General features: G+C 42.0%; 1 protein-coding gene across 2 annotated transcripts; it reads left to right on the top strand.

Moving 5' to 3' along the window:
• Nucleotides 1-25: 25 nt before the first annotated feature.
• Nucleotides 26-20,743, top strand: LOC148322658 (LIM and SH3 domain protein 1-like). 2 transcript variants are annotated; one of them, XM_088316646.1, is made up of 7 exons: nt 26-374; nt 8,361-8,455; nt 12,312-12,396; nt 14,501-14,608; nt 16,616-16,721; nt 16,829-16,923; nt 17,019-20,743. In XM_088316646.1, the coding sequence occupies exons 1-7, from the start codon at nt 306-308 to the stop codon at nt 17,190-17,192; spliced, it is 732 nt and encodes a 243-aa protein (XP_088172772.1). In that variant the 5' UTR covers nt 26-305; the 3' UTR covers nt 17,193-20,743. The 2 variants fall into 2 exon arrangements, with proteins under 2 accessions (XP_088172772.1, XP_088172771.1); XM_088316645.1 differs by having other exon boundaries at nt 28-374; nt 16,826-16,923.
• The last annotated feature ends 175 nt before the right edge of the window (nt 20,744-20,918 follow it).

Raw genomic sequence — 20,918 nt, 5'->3', positions numbered from 1 at the left:
CGCATGTCGGACGGGAGGGGCGGCGAGGGAAGGAAGAGGAGGGGTCGGGGCCGCGCTTTCCGCGTCGGCTGCTGCTTCTCGCACCCTGTGTGGACTGCTGACAGCCAGCTGTGCGGCTACACGACGACGACAAGAACAGCTGCGGACCCGCCGCATTCGAACATTTAACGCTCCACTCCTCCGGTGTCTGTTTGGGAGACGAACAAATCTCGGCGAGAGAGAAGCGAGGAAGAAGAAGACAGAAAAGGGCTCGTTTCGTCGTCGGTTCCTGTGCTAGCTTAGCTAAAGACGAGCATTCCTCCGTCATGAATCCGCTGTGTAGCAGATGTAATCTCGTCGTCTACCCCACGGAAAAAATCAATTGTCTGGACAAGGTAAGCGCACCGGAATTTTTTAAATTGTCACTGTAGTGTTTACTACTAAGAAATGTTTGCTCGCTATTTATTTACGATAGGGTTTTTTGAGCTCTGAAGGGAGACACCTTGCGGATTTTTTTCTTTTTTTTTTTTTTGTGAATGAATCGTAGCGAAAATCCTGAAGGGGACACACAGGTACGCCAACTAACGGCTACCCGTCGTACACACACGGCTCGTTTTTTTCCATTTCAAATACGGTTATCAAAATGTGACTTTATATATGTTTTCCTCTTTCTTGGTTGTTTATAAATCTATTCGGCATCGTAATGGTGCAGACCGCACATGAGCGCGAGCCTGGCTGGGGCCTTCACCTTGGTCGCGACTATCGAAAACGTTACGTCACCGCCTTGGACGCGAATTTGCACGATCACGTTAGTTTTACACAATTTTATTCACTTTCGAGCAATTACGATGTGGTCGTTACCTGTCTGGGGCTTCCCTTCTGACATCGGCTGGCCTTTTGGGAGTTCCTTGTGGGACGTGTTACTCTTCATCCCCTTGTTAATCCCACAGATGATTAGCTTTGTCGAGATTCGTTTTCAATCCCATCAAGAGAGTTTAATCTCACACACAGGTGGCAAAATCTCATCAATTGTGGAGCACAGTGGGTGTATCAATGTGGGGGGGGGGGCAAACACTGCTGGATAAGTATCCAGTGCATGTGTACAGATTGAAGCATATTGTATTTTAGTGGAGGCGGTGCTGATTTTTGCACATTGTCATTTTATTACAAAATCTGTATAACATCTTTACGGGGAGACAACAAACAAGATCAGGCCTGGTCAGGGCCTCCACCTTGATAACAACCGATTAATGATTGATTACTTTATTGAATATTTAAACACATTAAGATAGTAGAGATCATCCATGAAGTTTATGTCCAAAGGGAGTAGGAAGTAGCTATATTTATCTAGTCCTACCCTCTGGTCTCTATAAATTACTCATGTTAATATACTTGGAGATTAAAACGTGACACCATCGGTTTAAAGTCCAAATAACCCGGTCGCTTCCATTTTTGTATAACCGTTCCAGTTTGGGCGTTTCCTGCCATCAGCGGGCCTTTTGGTGTCCAACCTGGAATTTGTCACACTCTGCCTCTCCTTAATCCCACAGTGAGAGATGATTCACTTTCAATCTCAAGGAGACTCAATCTCATGTTCAGGTGGCAAATCTAATCAATTATATAGCCCACTGGAGCTTCAGTATGGGAAACAACAAGCACCGTTGTTCCTGGGGTAGTGCGTGTTCTTACATATTGGAGATTGTTTGCTTTTTCTAGAAGGGTGTTGACTTGTGCACAAGTTGTGGCCTCACACAAGCCAGAGCATGCATGCTGCAACTCCAGATGTGGGTGTGGTCTGCTTCTTGCAACAGAGCTGGAGGCCAAGTGGATGATTTGTCTAATGGACGTCCGAATTGCTGTTGAAAATCAATCCCTCTCAATGGCCACTTTGTTGCCATATATGCACTATCTCCATTAACATGATCGAGAGCATACTGTACTTTCAATGTTGTACAAATGTACATTATATGTTATAAGATGGTCTGAGAGTTGGCTTTTCAAAGATAATTTGTCACAATTCTGTGACAAATAATGTGTTGTTCATAAAGTGGCAAATGTATCACCCCCATTAAGTGAATGAGAATATAATCCAATTTTACATCTGATGATGTAAATTTTGATCCGTAAAAGGTTTACATTTAGTTTCTTGCACTTAGGCCCTAAAAGATTTACTTTTAAGCCTCTAATGTGTAAAAAATAATTTCTTAGAAGTCTTCAAATATGTTTTTAAAAAGGGTAGGCCTTGCAACTCAAAAATTTGTCTTCAATGTTTGTCCCTGAATAATTTACCCTGACAAAGGATTTCCACTTTCCATTGGATGGGGATGTTTTGGTTGAAGTTTTTGTTGTCCCTCACTTTAATTAAGAGCTGCGTATGCTCGTCATCTGTGCTGTGGAATATAACCAGAGGTGGAGCACATACCGACAGATGGACCTTCCCTTGAAACATGCTCTGTCAGAAGCCTGCCGTGCTCTGTCTCTTGCTTCCAAACCGGCCATCATTTTTTTTCCCCTTTCTTATGGTGCTTGTTTTTTAGGGTCAGTTCAGGTGACCAGTTGACTCTCCTGGTGCTGCGGTGTTGCTATTTCCTGCCACCTAAAAAAAATGCCTTTACCTGACATCCTCCCTCCTTGCATCTATGTTCCATTCCCCACAAAGCCTTACTTGTGTGACAGCTGCATTCCTGTCTAGCCCAGCAGAAGCAGTGCTGCCAGGGGCATGCATGCCAAAAGACAGGAACTCTTCCTTGCCTTGCTGTTAGTAGTCATAGTGACTGCTCATTGGTAGTAAAGTATGAGGCTTGTTTGTGTCCAAACGGGGTTTTTGCGGTAAACTGGAAGTAAGGCAGTGGTTTTCCTCACAATTGCCTTGTAGTCAATCATTCACTGCAAAGTAGATTTGTGAAGGATTATTATTTTGAATCGGTACATAGTTCTACATGCCAGTTAAGAGAACATTCTATTCCAAAACAAAGCAAATTAATAGAAAAATCTGTGGAAAAAAAAATAAACTTTTTGCCTCATTACGCCTATGGGTACTAGAAGTTCCCAAACGGTAAAGGGTGATCCAATTGTAAGAGATTGGACACCATGTATATTTTTAAGCAACTTTTAGCCAGTTAAAGATGCCACAAAGCTAATGTGTCCCATTAAATAGTTGGATGTAAAATGTAGTATAAGAGTAGAAGCGCTGGTACTTATTTCTCAGAAAACGAATTTCTTCTGTGCCCTTTGCTTTGTGAGTGAAGTGACATTGGTGCAGAAATTAGCTGAAAGTTAGCCATGCTAATTAGCAATGTGAGCGTAACTGGTTTAAAATGTTCCTTTCTAGACAGCGTTCTATTAATATAATGTTACCTTGAATTTGTTGAGGAATGATGGGTAGCGTAAATGTGATATCGTAGCATTGCCTTCTCTAGCAGCTACTCTTTTGTTGGCCCTTTTTGCATTATAAGCGTTCCTAAAAGAGAATTTAATTTCATTTAATCTTTTTTGTCTAGCAAAAAAGTCAAAGGACTCATTGAGTGCTCACAACAACAAGGAGTCATGTGACTTAACCTGCACTGTTGACTCAAAAATCAAAACAACACAAAGAAGCATACCATTCCGCTGATAGAAATTTTTATCGGCTTTCAAACAGTTGACTTGTAAAACGGCATTTCCATGTCAATGCCATTTATAGAGAACAGTGAGATGAGCAACAGTTTAAAAATTGTTGCTTTAAACTGATTTAGATTTTCCACATACTCAAAGAAGCATGTGCATATTTATCAGCAGCCTGTGAATTTATGATTCCACTTCCTCATCTCAACCAGGAAGCAGGTCTGCATGCGCTTTGGTTTCATAGGAGCTTGCTTTTTAAATGGAATTCATATTGATATCGCCTCAAAACCATCCTTCCTCTAGTCTATGACCCAACTCAGGTTATACGTGCGTGTCCTTAACTGCTCTGAAGAGTCATGATGTGCATGCTTAGCACATTTATGAGCTTAGCATGTCTTAAAATATTGGCAACAGCCCAATCTGTCATTTTAGCGGCATGCTCATGTGTTAGTGGCAGCAGCCAGATGCACAGTGTTTAGTGTTGGGTGGATGTTCTGTTAGGTGTGGCCCTCGCAAATAGTTTGCACTAATCTATCTGTTCAATGCCCTTACAAAGGTCACTTATTTACGTCTAAATGTTCAACCAGCTGATAAGTAATGTCATGTATAAGAAATCATTTTGATAAAATATTGAGCCCGTTATGTCAGCCATTACTAGTGGTCATATTTAGTGAACGAGGGCTTAAATTTGAGCTACAGACTTGAAAAGTTTTAAGTCTGATCATTTCTCACATTAAAGCAGATTTGTGGTCTTAAATGTTTTAAATGTCGGCGTTAAAAATTTTAGGTTGTCTTCAATTTTGATCTTAAAACTATTCAACTCAAGGCCTTCAACTCTTCTACCACTTTTTAAAAGGTTTCAATTTGAGTTTACTTCAGTCCCAATTCTTGTTAATTTAAATCAAATGTTTGTTCTTGAATATCTTCGATTTTATTTGTTTTTCATTCGCCTCATATTTAGTAGGTCCTTAAAGTCTTACATTTTGGTGCTAAAACGTTAAATGAAAAAATCAAAAGTTTTTAATTAATCTGAAACATTACTGAATCTTAAATCTAGTTCTTTAAAATAAATGAATATAAAGACCCAAATTTAACACTTCCGACCTAAATGAATCTAATCAATGAATTTAAAGGCTTAAATTTAAGCTTTTAGACCTAAAAGTATAGATTTAATTTGTAAAGGTCTTTAAAAAATGTACTTCAATTCGGACCTAAAAAAAATCTTTCCCTTTTGGTCCTAAAAATGAATACATTTAAGTTCTTAAAAGTCTTAAATCTTCACTTCATTAACCTTGCAGACAGTTTGGAGTATAGTGGAAAATTGTAATCCTCAAGATTCGGAGGTTTGTTATGATTGCACGGGTTATTACATGACTGGTCGCACTCACTATGTCCACTATGCACACTATTTACGTGAGCCTGACCGAGCATGTTTGCTCATGAGTGGACACATACATAACCTACATACAGTGGAACACGCATGTTATCTATTCATACACACGCGTGTGCCCTTGAGCCGTGAAGACGCAGGGAGACATTGGTGGTCTTTTTTTTTTTTTAATGACTGTTTCTAGAGCTTCATCTCCGCAGTGTCCTCATTTTTCCTTCTCACTGCTGGGTCATGTCTCCCGTAAAGCAAACGCACGAAAAAGATGGTCGCGCTATCCTAACTATTTGATGATCTACTTGGCTGTGCTTTTTTTGTTGTTTTAAGTACAAAATGGCAGCCACGTCTAGACTGAGAAAACACGTTTTGCTTCATTTTCTTTGAAGACCAGTGAAAACAATGAAGGGAGTGTGTGATGTCGGTGCATAATCCTAGGCGTTTGTCACTTTGCTTTATAGCGTGTGTGGAACAATAAAAGATTAAACCCATTTGACATTGCCTGCAAAAGCTGACATTTTTACGGCTGTCTGTGAGGCAAGTGCCGGCAAATGAATTTAGCCCATTTCACCGTTCTTGTGTTTTCATGTTTCACGTCTGAGTTATCAGTGGTGCAACTGAGGTGAAATTTCTATTATTTCAATAAAGGTATCAAAATGTAGTGTTTTAATGTGCTTTTGGGATATTGTCGCAGGCGTAACAAGTGGATTGTTTTCCGCCTTCCAAGATTGCATCAGTACCGCATAATAGGCAAGGCGCCACATGCATCAAAGAGTATTCCGCAATGGTGTGACGGTGGTGTGAAATTTTAACACATCTTATCCTGCCCTGATGTGTTTAAATAAATAGCTTTGTTATTTAAAAAAAAAAAAAGGCAACGAAAGCTAGCTGGAAGGTGGACTCATTTATGTGCAGAGTCACAAGTTAGGGTTATGCTTGAGTGACAATAAACCATTAGCGCAATGTGTGTGCGCAGCTAGCGGGCTGTGCGGTAGAAGGAAGTAAGTCAGCAGCGTGTCACCTCAGCAGGTGGACGAGGTTTGTCTCGTGGAATGTGGATCCGCAGGTTTTGCGTGGCGCTGAACAAATAATTAACATATTAGCAGACTAGTACAAGCAAGGTATGTGTTTGTTCTTGGCAAGATCCAAAGTTCAAGCTGAACTCAGAGGATGGCTTTCCCTCTCAGTATGTACTAGGACTCATTTCGGCAGCACCGTATGGAAGTGGTTATCACATCATCCTTTTGGTTTTGAATCTCAGTTCCCTTTTCCGTGTTTATTTTCCCCCCCAGTACTTTACAGCAGCTTCCGCCCACATTCCAGAAACATGCATCTTGGATTAATCTGCGACTAAATTGTCCATATGTGTGATTGTTGAGCGTGAATGCTTGTCTATTTTCCAGGGCGCACCCCGCCACTTGCCTAAAATCACTTGCATTCGGCTCCGGCTCACTTGTGAGAAAATGGGTGGACAATATGAATCTATAATACGGTGAAACATCTAAAAGTGAACGCCCTAAAGGACAATAAATTTGGCTGACATTTTCAGGAAAAGAAATGTAGTCACGCAAGATACTTTCAGGTCAAATCGCGTCATTCAGCAATTGTCCCAGGATGAAGTCTGTTTTTTTTTTTTTTTTTTCCTTTGGCTTTTTGTTCCTTTTGCTTACTCCACAAAAAAAAAAGAAAAAAGACAGACAACAAAAATATGCACAGGAAGTAACAGAAGTAAGCTCACTCACGGTCATTTTTTGAAAAATGAATCCAATTCAAATCAACATCAGAACGTAGTTGAATACAATTTTGAAATTGCAAGGGCTGCAACTTATTAACAAAAAACTGCAAGTCAAAATGTTTCATATGTTAGCTTCACCTACAGGTTCCAATTGCCCAGGAACAATACAGAAAGTCTGACCCGTTGTTACACAGCTGACAAAAATGGTGCGAATGCACACGTGGCAGCAGGAGGTACAGGAAATTGAGACTTCCTGCACATCCTAAAGGTCTTTTCCATCCACAACAATGAAACGGAACACGCGCCGCTCTCCTGGTGGTCTGCTAAGTCCAGATGTCAAGAAGCTGCTCTATCAAAGCAGCCCCCGAAACACATTTGCAGTCATTCAATGCAACCTAGGCTCTGCTGTGCTTTTTAACTCTCTGACGTTTTACAACTCAACAGTAGTTTGATTTATTCCCAGCTGTGGAGAATCCTACGTGAATAAGAAGTTGATTTGGACGCTGTGTCCTCCATGTTAGCCACCCTGACGCTCTGAGCCATTTTTTGTTTGGGAGGAGATTATGACCAAAGCGGGGTCTGCCGTTCCTTCTCGCCTTCGTCCTCTCCTAGCACTCGTCCTCCTCCGCCCTTCCTTCCCTTGACGATAACCACAATGTCGCTCCCTTCCTGGCCTTCTCTCTCTCCTTCCTTGGTCGACCCTCCCTTCCTCTTGCTCCCCCCCCCCCATGTTTTTCCTCCCTTGTCTTGCCATTTCTCCCTGTCATCCATGCCTCTCAAAACCCCACCTCGGGCTGGCGACCAGGCTCAGTGCCAGAGGAGAAAGGGAAAAGGGTGGAGAGAGGTTGTCTTGGGTGTTGAGCGGCAGGGACGGGTTGCTGGCATCAATGCTTTAGGCCTGTCAAGAGCGAAACTCACGACTTTGAGGTGTCCAAAAGTGATTTTTGCATTTCACAACAAATCTGAAAAATGATCGTTTTTAACCTAAATGCATACTCTTCTACGGGGTGTTTTGTAAATCTGTCACTTTAAAACTCATAAGGGTAGCAGGATAAAACCAAATTCAACCAGATAAGCCCGTCGAGGGCTTCAGATCTCACCAATAACCTTTTGTAAATCATGCAACCTGGGGCTTGCGCGTTGAATGTTTATGAAAAACTAATTTCATTGCTGTGTTCAAATTTTTGTGACAAAAATTAAAATCAATAGCTTTGAAACGATCTAAGGTAACAATGAGTTGTAAGATAATAAAGCGAGAGACTTTTGAAATTCCAGAGTGATTTCACCCCTTAATGCTCTCACAGCCGCCATTTTGTTCTGAATTTGTAGGGCAGCTCAAATGTGGTGGAAGATTTTAATTAGCTGCGACCTGGTAGATACTTGGTGTTCACAATCCTAATCTGAGCAGTGCATCAAGTTTAGAAAGATAAATATACATATGAAGCACATATTTGTGTTGCTTTTAGAGCGGCCAGCCCTTCCCTACGCGGCTATAAACAGCCACCGTGCAATTTACTTGCAAGTCGTTTGACATTTTCTATCTTTCTTTGTCTCTATAACCAGCTTGTGAACTCTGTCTACAATTAGCCTTTTGTCTTCTGTCCTCTTTGGAAATGTTTCCCAATTTATTGACATGTTGTTTTTTTTGGCCCCATACAGTACTGGCATTCGAGATGCTTCCGCTGCGAGACCTGCAATATGTCTCTAAACATGAAGAATTACAAAGGTTTTGCAAAGAGACCATACTGCAATGCGTAAGTTGTCTTAAATCTCAAATCTGTTTTGTTTCAATGTTTGTGCATGTCGTTACCCAATGTAGGCCCCTCTTTTGCTCCTCCCTTGTTTGTCTGAGATTCTGCTATCGCTCCCTCCCTGACAGAAAAAGTTCTGTAATATGTGGTGTGGGAAAGTGCCTCCCTCCCCGGTGAAATGAACGGACGGGTTTAGTCGGTGATGGTGGTGGTGGGGGCGGAGGGGTCAACAAAGGAAATTCCTAAAGTTCCTCTCAAGTGACACAGGAGGACACGGCGCTAACTAGCTTGTTCACTCATGCTGCAACACACTAAATCCCCCATGTGGAATCTGCGGAATCTCCCCTTCGAATGTTGTTATTCTCTCTGTATGTGATTTATTTTATCCAACAGTCATTATGTGGCTGGCAAATCAACTCATTAAGATGTTGCGATACCGTCGATCCACTTTTGTGGAAATTGCGGTACAACAACAGCGAAAAATCAGCCATTATTATGAGATTAGGCACGGAGTTATTTTGCGCCAGGGCAAAAATTGAAAATCCTTATTTCCCATTTCAGCTGCATAATTTTTCTTTTCCGCGTGAGAATGTTCATTTATGGCTGCTGGTTGTCCAAGTTTACCATGTAATCATTTGTCCCTGATGATAAATGTGTGGTTGTTTGGGAAGATATAAAATGTCACGTAAACATGATGTTTTAATGTGTGTAAACAAGCAATTGGCTTGCTGCAGTACATCAAGTGTGAAATTAAACAACAAAGTCATTCTATTTTGAGCTGCCTTTTCCCCCAGAATAGTTGGTGAACTAGCCACTCTTTATTTGTCTAATTCTGCACTCACCAAATTTTTCTACGTCTAACCCATAAACTCGGCTGGGTCAAGATCCACTTCCATTTTTAAGACAACCAGTTTACACTGTCTGAAACGCGTCATTTTGAAGCCAAAAATGTACCTACGATGCATTGTTTGATGCAGAGATTATTGGTCATTAATTGCTAAACTGAATTTGGAGTGCTGCTTTGAGCTGCGGCAGAGGACAGTAGTTGAAGATACTTAAATTACCGCACAGGACGAGTGTGTAGCCTGCTGAAGAATGTTTGATTAATTGTTATACAAAAGAAGTTAACTCATTTTATTAATTGATATGGATGTCAAATGTACAAAAATGTATTTGTTGAAACTATGCAAAAAAAAAAAAAAATTAAACGCAGCATGACAAGGAACAAAGAAAAATCTAATTTGTTAATAGGCTCTCTGCTGGTAGCTCATACTTCTTAGTTCAAGAGGTTTGTCATAAAACACCGGTCAAAAGTCAGTAGCACCCGACCACAATGTCAACATCTATGCTCACGTCCTCGCATGACGAAGCTTGTAACAGACCAGCCCGTGTTTGGACTGCCTGTTGCACAGGCACGGCACAGATGTTGCTAATGGCGCTAACAATGACGCCGTTGACTGCTCGCGTCTGTTGGTGTGCCTGATGCAAACACATTGGCACGAGCGCACTCAAGTAGCGCGACGTGCTCTTTGCTACTGCAGCACAATTAAGTGTTCTCTTTATTACTGTTATGATCTTAATTTTTTTTAAGGGGTACTATTTATGCACCACTTAACTTGTGTTACCCAAATCTTCACTGACTACGGGACAAAGGGAATCTCTTGCTCGTTGATTTGTTAATTTTACAATTCAGATTGTTAGGATTAAGTTTACTAATTATTGCGCATCTCAGTCAATGCATCTTACTGTGTAGCTGCTTACTATTACAGTTCCATTCATTTTGTCTGGCTTCTCCTTTTACATTTTCTTCCGCCTCCTTCCATTTGTGTTGTCTGGCGCCAGCATGAGCCAGACCCTTCACAGCGTGTTTATTTGGCCTCTTCCCATTTATTAAAAAAAAAAAAGTCCACTTGAGCGCAAACATCATCAGTACTATCGGGCCTGCCACTGAAGAATGATTTCTATTGCTCTTGTATACTGTTGCTAAAGCGGAGTGCAGGGCATACAGATCATAGTTACTATATTAACTTTTAAAACAAAGGATTCTAGATAACCAAGACAGCATATACCAGAAAATACAAAATAAATTGTTGTAGAAGCCCTAAACCTAAGACATAGAAGCATGTGATCTCACAGTGCTAAAAGGTAATATAATGAATATTATTTTTGAATTCAAAACCAATGCAGAATGTGCGTGCATGTGCCGAGCATCGGCACCTCTCAACACACATACAAACATGTTCACACACGCCCGGTCGAATGTGTGAGTCATTATTAGGTTGCGCAATCTGACCGAGAGATGAGCGTTCCAGTGACTCACCCACCGTAACCTATGCTTGGTTGAGTATGCACGCACACACACATTTTCAGTGTCTCAATACATGCTGCATTTTGGTGAGTGTGTAGCAGTTGAATGGCCCTTTTAGTACAAGGACAATTGCCAAAGACACAACAGCGGTGACAGGAAAAGTTGTCAAGAGCTTCTGGGCAAGGCGGCACTTAGTCACACTGCTTAACCCAAGTGCTGCTTTTCAAATAGTGTGCTGATTCATGCATGTGGCGCATACAGCGGACACACTGCCAAACACTCCAAACGCAACCGTTTAATTCTGCACAACGATGCATCTTAGTTTACCACTTGGCTTTGACGTAGTGTTTATCAGTCTATTCTGATCGATGCTTGAAAGTGGCAGATGTTTGCAACTTTCACATTTACAATAGTAGTTAATGTGCCGCTGGCCTGGTATAAGTATTTGAATCTTTCATTGACATCAATCAGGGTGGCCAAACCTTTGTTCATGGGCTGCGTTTGATTTCATTAACCATATTTAATTCATATTTGTATTCCACTATGACAAAACTCTCTATGGTGTAAATTTTCCGTGGGCCAGATTAAAGGACAAAGCAGGCCACTTGTGGCTAGTCTGCTCACCCCTGGCATAAATATATCACACAAAATTGTAGCCCCTCATTCAGCAACACGAGCACTATCCCTGTAAACAACTTTGTGAACGACTGTCATTTTCAGCCTTTTGCATGGTTGCGTTTTGCCTTCTAGTGCTAGGGGGGATTTTTAAATGCCAATGTCTCCTGCTCACTCAAGTATGTTTTCTATTTTAGAGCTCTTTCTGTAAAATATTAACGCAGTCCTTCATCACAGCAGGATTACAAGGGATTTTCTTTTGAACGTGTTGTCAAGGAAATGGTAAACAAGCAGCTTAAATGGACCACCAGTGCAGTAGGACAAATATTTCAGGTCACCCAAAAACCCAGAGGTATTCTGGGAGTTGTAGTCAGTTCAATTTGTGTTCACCATATGCAACGCATGACTCTGCTGAGCTGCCGTTTCGCCTTCTTTTGGTGACCTCCGAGCCATTATTGTTCCTTTTGAGGATTTTCTTTCGACTGTTGCGTTCAATGCCGCATGTATTTTTCCCCCCAGTTTCTCCTGTTCTTTGAAGTTGAAAAGAAGCCTTTAAAACCTAGAAACCATTCATAAAGTCTTGTCACATGCTGTTCCTCTTCCTGTTACATCCCCCATGAATATGTGCCTGCGCTCCACACACCTGCAATGGCTCTCGTCCAGAACACTGCAACCTTGAGGCTCCCGTTCCCCCAAACACACACACACACAAAAAAAATGCCTCACTTCCTCTTCCTTTGGCTACCTTGGCTGCCCCGACGCCACATTGTGTGCTACTCTCACATACCTTTAGTCTTCAGGGGCTCCTAACTCAAATTTAGGACCACTTTGAATAACCAATTCTCCGCACTTTTGGGGGGCCCAGAGGCTGCTCAACGTTGAGGTGTTGAGTACGTGTTGTCTGTGCTCATTTTCCATTTGGTGTGTGTTTTGCAGACACTACCCCAGGGCAAACTTCACCTGTGTGGCTGACACTCCAGAGAACATCCGTCTCAAACAGCAGAGCAAGATGCAGAGCCAGGTGAGGCCAAGTCCAATTCCAACTGGAGAAAACACACACAATACATTCATAACACACGTTGTTGGCACACTTAAAGTGAAAAAGCCCCACTTGAGTTAACCCTCAAAGGACCACTCACCCAAGACGGGAGTGCTCACGGCCACTGCAGCCTGTGAAACTGATTCCTGACACCAACATCGTGTCACTTAAAACAAACGCTACAGCATGGCTTGACGGATTACTCAGCAGCAGCCATATTCACACAGCTTTCGGTACACTCCTCTGAACCGAGAAATCACAGCTTGCCGTTTTAATAGCGGTTCTCCGACCTACGTTTCCATCCAGACCAAAATATCCATCTTAACCGGGTCATGTGTTGTAATATAAAATGGCTCCCAAAGGGAGTTGGACTGGCCCATCGAATTCTTGGCTGCCTGCTGAACATAACGAATCGAAAGGGTTACACTGCATGTTAGGGAGGGGGGGGATTTGGAGTATTGGGGTAAAGAGCACAATAGCTGACGGGCTGAGTGACAGATGGTGTTATTATTCATGCCATCCTCATTGCTTTCCGTGCACAACAACAAGCATGCACTGAACCCTCACTATTTGCGGGGATTTATGGATCTAGCCCTGACATTGGCGGTTATGTGCGGCATTACTACTTTTATGTTATGGATTCAGATTCAATTACATATATTGACGATTCCATCTTTCCGGACCTTTCGAAACATAATTTTGACAAGTTTGCCCAGATGCCAAATTCCCATGAAGATGAACAAGCATTCACACTCATTTTCACTCCTATGGGAAATTTTGTTTTGCATGAAAATTCATGCCAGCACGGGTAGAGCATGCAAGCTCTGATGACATTCCAACCCCAAACCTCAAAACTGAGAGACAGACGTGCTGGCCACACACACAAATCACTGCACCAAAAGAAATGTTGGGGCATAGAATCAAGCCTATATCAGTACAGGACAATTTGTGATGTACCACAAGGAACAGGAAGTTATCTCACTATAAATAGATCCCAAAAATCTTAAACAGGAAGTTGATTGGCCTGAAAAAAATAATGCATGCAGTTTCCTTCCGAATGACAGCTAATTCAAATCCACGCATTACATTTTCGCTTCATTGATTCTTAAACCAAGTATCAACAGCAATTGCCCGTTATGCAGAAATAACAGCGAGTCATGTTGCGCTTGTCGTTCGCAGCATAACTAGCTGAATAAAACGGTTTGTTTGGGGACGCGCATGTGCTCTGACACTATTGCTATGGAAACCTTATTGCTATGGAAGCTGTCACACCTCATTATGAGACTTTGCGAGGGAGAGAAATAAAGAACAGAGAGAGTGAATTGTGGTAAAGGCAGAGGAAAAAAGGAAGATGGAGAGCAGGGCATTCGTGTTGTGTGGTAGAAAGGGAGGGAGGAGCCTGGCTGAAAGAGGAAATGTAACATCCACGGAATGAAGACGAAGATCTCCCGGGCGACGGGGAGATTCATACATATGCAGTGAAATATGAATGAAGGCGCACAAAGGGACGGTAGGAGGGGGCGTGGAAGGAAAGCAGCAATGTGATTGGAGAGGACAAATAAAAATAAATAAATCAGTCAACAATGAATTGTCATAAGATTTGTATGCATTCAAGGGACAGTGCTATGTGTCAGTAAAAAAAAAAATAAAATAAAATATTTAAAAAAATAAAAGCTAAAGTGCCGACTACACAAGTCAATACCTAACCTGCCGAGTCATTACCGCAAACAGACTACACTTGAGCCCATATATGGTTACCACATTTGACCCCCACGGAACAGGAAGTGAGCGCCACCAGGGCAGATGAAGCAAAACACTGTGCCCAGCCTTTGTCACATGGTTGCGGATTTATTATTTTATGCTTAATAGTTCTGGCCATCCATCCCAAAGTTGCATAAAAAATCAAGTCTCTATAAAAAAAAAAATTATTTGCTAGACGAGAAGCATCCCATGTTGTTCTAAAAGTTGACAAAGAATGTAGGTCAGTGGCTGTGAATAATGTTGTTGGATTTGTCTTGCTGACGCACATTTCAATCCAATTCTGGGTGTCTGTTCTACCAACAAATGATTATTTTCCCCTGCTTAGGTTCTCTACAAGGAGGATTTTGAAAAGAATAAAGGGAAATCCTTTACTGTGGTCACAGACACGCCAGAGCTGCAGAGACTCAAGAAATCACAGGACCAAATCAGCAACGTAAGTGTACATGATTCCCAGCTCCCTCATTATGCCAGATATAAAGACACAGTAAGGTGAAAATAATTGTCTTCTAAATTCCACACAACACTAAAGTGTGTCTAACAACCCTGCTTAACTTGTAAAATGAGACTTAAAAATCCGGAAAAATCAAGCCTCAAACGCTGTGGTTATGTCTACTAAATGATACGCTGAAACTATGTCTGACTAGCTATTTTACCCCCCACACACACACACACACAATAACGAGGCACTCTAAAGCAGCCACGCCCACCCGAAGCCTTAGTGAACCTGTTGGTTGTTGTCAAGGCAGGCTTCCTTTTTTTTTTCTGCCGTGCGCTCGCTCACACCCTACAACGAGGCGCACTAAAGTGGCTACACAGGTGCAAAGCCCTGAGCCACATGCTGTCTTTCTTGTCAGGCTTTTTTTTTTGTCTGTTTCTCACATACAGCTTGTCAAAGATAGTTGCTTAGTTCCCCATTAAAGACTAGTTTAACTATTGATATAGGAAATTCTGAAATTTTTTTAGGGTTTCGTACGTCCATAACTTGTTTGCTATTTGCGTTGGAGCTTGCTCACTCAAAACTGAATAGCGAGGTTTCACTGTGGTACTTTTTCCATCAGTGAGACATTTTTTCTGCTCAGTGTCCCACATCAAGAGACATTAATTAGTCTGCAAATAAGAGCAGTCAAGTAGAAAGCCACACACACAGCACTTCATCTCACGTTCCGCTACCGACTATTCCCACGGGAAACGCGCACAGCGCAAATAGTTCCCCACGCATAATGACACAGTCAGAAGTGGAGGCTGACGGCTAATGGCCGAGGCAAAAGGTATATTAGACGTCACGCAAAAGCCACACAAGGGGGACGAGCTGAGATTGAGGCGCCACATCTGCTTGTAATCATTCCCAACTTGTCATACGACAAACTCTGCCATCTTGTGTCCCACTTCATCTTTTGTCCTCCCTTCCCACCATTGAGGAATCACAGGCCACTGACTTTCTGTAAATCCCAACCATCTGCTCAGCTCTTCAAAAAACACAACCTAAATAATCTCCCGTTCACACACCGCAGCGGCATATTGCACTTGAGAGAATTGTTCTCTTTATCACTCGGCCTACTATCCTCGCCGCTGCAAATGGACTCCTCGCTGCCACCGCCAAGCACAGTAGACCCTTTGATGGCGTCTGCGAGCCGGGCTGTAAATCTTGACCCGAGAGTGCTGTTAGTCAGTCTGTTGACAGGCTTCTATTCATGAAAGGCAAGTTTCATCAGCAAGGCCGCATCGTGTTCTTTTTTTTTTCAAATTGACCACAAAATGTAAGAGGTGGGGAGGGAGCTTCTCTTCTATTTGATGACCATCATCTCCCCTTTCACTTCACCTGCTTGTGCTGATGTGTCAGCGGCGGTTGCTAGGCGATGACACACGCCCGGTTTCCTGCCAGGCAATATGTCACATCCTGTCAGCGTCTGGAGGTTGGAGGTGTTACTGCACTCAGTCCCCACACCCATCACCCCTGCTGGCGTGCTGGAAGTGGGAGACCCCTGGTGGTTATAAAGTGAACTGCATTGTTATTGTGCCATGGGTTTGTTAATAGACCTAAATTTGTATAAAGGCATCATCCAGCCATTTTTGGCGGTCCAGTTTTTTTAAAATAACATACTCATTTTATGTTTTTGTTTGTTTGTTTTTATTTTTTTCAGGTAAACAGGTCACTTTTGAAATGTTACTGCTGTGAGAATCAAGCAGAGTCTGTGCACGACCGTGTGACATCCTGGCTCTCGTCACTTATACGCTTTCAGACATTTATTGAGTGGGACAAAGAGTCAAACACACTAATGCAAAATGAGAACACTCACAAGCGAGCTGCTATTTTTCTTTAGTCAAAAACGTTTTGCTTTTGGGTGACTGAAAGTTTTGGTTATTCCCAACTGGTGATAAGCGACTTGGTGACAGTTGTGTGTAATGTTTCTGTTTTTTTTTTCCACCATTGCATCTTTAGATCAAGTACCATGAGGAGTTTGAGAAGACCAAGAGTCCGCATCTCCAGGAGGAATTCGATAGGAACAAGGCTCAGCATCAACAGCAGCCAGCCAACGCTGCCCCAGGTACTCCTGCTGCAAAACCAGTCACAATTTGTTGTAATGTATATCGCAACCTCCTCTCATTGACACCTAATGGCCATTTTGTCTAACTATTGTGTTTTTAACAGCAGCTTACCAGCCCTCGGCCGCATCTCAGAACTACCGCTATGATCCCACCCCTGAGCCTGTGCGCCCGGCGGCCGCCGCACCACCTCCAAGCGCCGGGGTACACCTCTTAGACCCAACATGCAGATGCACTGCATTACTTTCTGCATCTTCCCAAAATTCCATAAAGTGACTTAAGTGTTTATGGGTCCACAGAAGCGGTTCCGGGCAGTGTACGACTATGCCGCCGCCGACGAAGACGAGGTCTCCTTCATTGACGGCGACGTGATCGTGGACGTGCAGCAGATCGACGAGGGTTGGATGTACGGCCGCGTTGAGCGCACCAACCAGCAAGGGATGTTGCCCGCTAACTACGTGGAGGCCATCTGAGAGGGAGAGAAATGAGGAAGAGAGAAGAGGTAGAGGGAGGGAAAGGAGTAAAAAGGAAAAAAAAAAGCCCAGTGCCATTTCATCTTAAACGCCGCTTCTCTTTTTTATTTACACCTCCCCCTTGCCGGTCCCTTTCTCGCTGTTCAGCTCGCTAACCTCAAGCCCTTTGTCTTAACTTTTTCCTGTCCGTGTGTGCTGATGTTCGTCTATTTGGATGTCACTCATCATCCTTCTCCTTCATTTTCGTCGCGTTCCGGAAGTCAGCTCCATCTTGGCTATAGCACTTAACATTCCCCCCCAGCACAACATCAGGCAAAATACAAGTAAAATATTTGCAAAGTCCCTTCTGAGTCATTGCGCACAGATGTTATTTTGTTTATTTGTGTGCGTGCGTTTCCTCCGCAAGACTGGAAGATCAATTTAATCTCAGTCGCTGGAACACTTGTACATTCCTTTGATCTCTGAACCCTCGGATCAGCCAGCTGTCCGTCCTAACAGAGTGTTTAAGTCTTAATGTATTTATAGACCCGATGTGACGCGGTGCATTGTGGGTAATGTTGTTCAACTGGAAATCAGGTGCTCCTGCTGTTATTTTTTTTTGTTTCTCTTTGTTTTGGTGACAGGCAGACACAAAAGGGATCAGGGATAAGTTGGGGAACGTCCAACACACACACACACACACACACACACAATATATATGTTCGACAACTGACTTTTGTTTCCTGTGATGCGGCGCCCTTTCCTCCTCCCTTTTGCTACAAAATTTAAGTGCGCAGCACAACTCTGTAGTTGTGACACCTTTTTAAAACTTTTATTCCGCTGCTTCAACAACATTCCAATCTTTTTTTCTGTGAGATGTGAATGAATGTCTTATCTTTGACCTGTTTATTTACCAACCCACTTCTATCTCGTGCTTGTTTTTCTTCTTTTTTTTGCCTGTTTTCGTTGTGATTGTAAAATGCTTATTTTGAACAGGAAAATTTGTCAAGTGTATTAAATGAATAAACCAGCAACCAATTTATGAAGGTGGAGGAGTTTATATAAGATGTAAACAAAAAAAAAGAGGTAGTGGGACTTATATTAGGAAACAGTGATGGAGTGAGCAGAATGCTAATATCAATGGTGTGCAGAAAACTAACACGTCAGCTACCATATGATTGGTTGGTTGGTTGTCACGACGACCATTCCTCTGTGTATATAATCTCCAACGATGGGGCATGATTGGGGGTTCCAGTTTTCTGGCGCTGCTCTCACGACATAGCTAGTTGACATTTGTACAATTGTGTATCATAATAGACGTCAAGGTGCGTCGGAATTATTTTTTTTTTTACTATGTGTATGATGGTGGCCGAGGAAATCATGCGGGTCCTAATTTTATCATCAGTCTAAGTCAGACATGTTTGATGACTTACGTACGCTATATCAGAACGTTTTACAGGACACTGCCTTCTTCAGGCCGGCGTAGAATTTTGTTTGACCCTCAGACACAGAAAGCTCAGCAAAATTATGATTCGTGACGACCAATATGAACTTTGTCCCCCGAAATGTTACTAGTATGCATCAGCTAGCATTTCAGTGCTCAGTGAGTCTGTCCAAGTTAGGATAGCACGACGACTATTATCAATTTTGTCTCCCAAAATGTGTTACTCGGAGCTAGTAAGGTTTTAATGGTTGGCAAGTTCGTCGATTATAGCACTATGACAACCACAAACAATAACTTCGTCACCAAAAAACTGATTTCTCCTAATGAGTAGCATGTCAGCTCGCGTTTCGTTTGTTAGTAGGCCAGTCTATCAAGCTAGCATAGCATTACGACGGCCATTAATACAATGCTTGTCCCGCAAAACGTTACTTATAAGCCGTAAAGTTATAATAGCGTTTGAGAGGTTGACAAGTCAGCCTTATGTCAAGCTAGCCTAGCACTATGATGGCAACTTATCTGCATCCATTTCCAAAACCCCTAATCATAACATGCACTGCGACTGGGGAATTGTCAGCGCAAAAGAACATAATTTTTGTTACCACGTTTCGGATGCCTTGCTCTACTTCGCAACGTTCTAGAATCTAGAAACTAATTACCTGGCAGCTAGCTCCAGGCTAGCGTAACAGTACAATAACTATTTACATGTACATATTTTTTATCAAACGGTATCCTCAAAAACAAAACACTGCGGCTGAGGATTGTCTTTTTTTTTTCTTCTTTTTTTAATTATTATCAGTCATTCTGGCAATGGACAAATTTAAAATGTACTGTTTGTTTGGCATTAGTGAGAACACTGCCTCACGCAGGTGATGGTAGGAATTGTCCGGCAGACCAGTTTTGCTTCACCAAAACGTGTAACAAATGATGTGTCAGCATGCATTTGTTTGTTTGGTAGCTGAGCGAGCGAGCATAGCACTACGAAGACCATTTCTCTGTGCGCATCATCTCCGAAACTATTCTGTCATTCTTAAAATAGCACTGGAGTCATGTTTACGACAGCGACATAATTAATGGGAATCGGACTGGTTTTGTATTTTTTGTGTGATTTTGGACATTCACTCATTTTTTTTCTGACTTTCGTTCACTTGCATTCTTAGAAATTGTTGGGCGTGGTTAACTGATTTAAAATGGGGCACAAAAATGCTCACAAAAGTCGTTATTAGCAATTAATAACGTGTCGGCTAACTTTTGATTGGCTGTTAGAGCAGTCTGTCAAGCTATCGTATCACTAAGACAACTGTTTTTCTGTGTATATGATCTCATGAAGCATTGTCTCTTAATCAAACAACACACTGAGACAGTTGGCATGTTTATAAGGAAGTTATAGGATTATTTTTTTTTTTCAATTAGGATGTTACCACATTTTTTTAAGACTTGATGACTACTGTTTTGCAGCGCAATTGTAGCAGTTGGCATTTTTTAAAAGTAATTGTTGCCCTCAAAACATGTTCCGAGTACAATTGTCAGCTAGCATTTTATTGGTTGTTCGGTCTGTCTGTCAAGCTCGTTACGTCATCTGAAACTATTCTGTCAATCTCAAACCAAGCACTAGGACTCGGGTCATGTTTGCAATATGGACTGAAAGTCTAATGGGAGTAGTTCTAAAAGAAATGTTTTGCTCAATTTAGATGGTCAACGGCGTTTGACAATTTGCCGTTTTGGATGGAGTCAAATGTCATTCCTCACTCATAATTGATTTTTTTAAAATCTTTTGGTTGGACCCTCTAATGCTCTCTCTTGTCCAAGTTATCCCGTCCTCGCCTCTCCCGAGCCTTCACTGTCTGTGTTTCTGACCCGTCATTCCATGCTTCTTGTCATTGTCACTTTCATGTACATGCTATAATAGGAATCTCATAATCCCACAGGTGCAAGTTTTGTGCCTCGCCATCTTAGTTTTTTTTTTTTTTTTTAAATATAATTTTTTTTTTTAAAGGAAAAAAATAGCACATATTGACACGTAAAAAAAAGTACATTACATTGTCAGATGTTAGGACCTGATCATCTCCTGTCAGCACTTCAAACTGTACTTAAGGATTCTGCAAATTCAATAAAAGTCATTTTTCTCAGACTGTTTGGCTCACTTTTCTCTGAGCAATGTTCATTAATGGCATTAGAAGAGATCTGGGGCCTTTGGCTACGCTGGGCTCCTGTTGTATATTATCGAGGTTCTACGTCAATTTATTTGAGCCGGATGACAGTTATACCACCAAATCACAGGTGAGGACTGGCATGCTAAATTTGGA

The sequence above is a fragment of the Idiotropiscis lumnitzeri genome, chromosome 15, assembly GCF_059441095.1.
Source record: "Idiotropiscis lumnitzeri isolate Australia: NSW breed Sydney's pygmy pipehorse chromosome 15, RoL_Ilum_1.0, whole genome shotgun sequence".
NCBI classification, from domain to species: Eukaryota; Metazoa; Chordata; class Actinopteri; order Syngnathiformes; family Syngnathidae; genus Idiotropiscis; species Idiotropiscis lumnitzeri.
This window is presented reverse-complemented; position numbering and strand designations above follow the sequence as displayed.

Excerpts from the sequence above, each read along its gene's own strand:
- LOC148322658 (XM_088316645.1), top strand. The coding sequence starts at position 306 with ATGAATCCGCTGTGTAGCAGATGTAATCTCGTCGTCTACCCCACGGAA. Across the intron at positions 8,456-12,311 it reads AAGAGACCATACTGCAATGC|ACACTACCCCAGGGCAAACT; the intron begins GTAAGTTGTCTT and ends TGTGTTTTGCAG. Across the intron at positions 12,397-14,500 it reads AGAGCAAGATGCAGAGCCAG|GTTCTCTACAAGGAGGATTT; the intron begins GTGAGGCCAAGT and ends TCCCCTGCTTAG.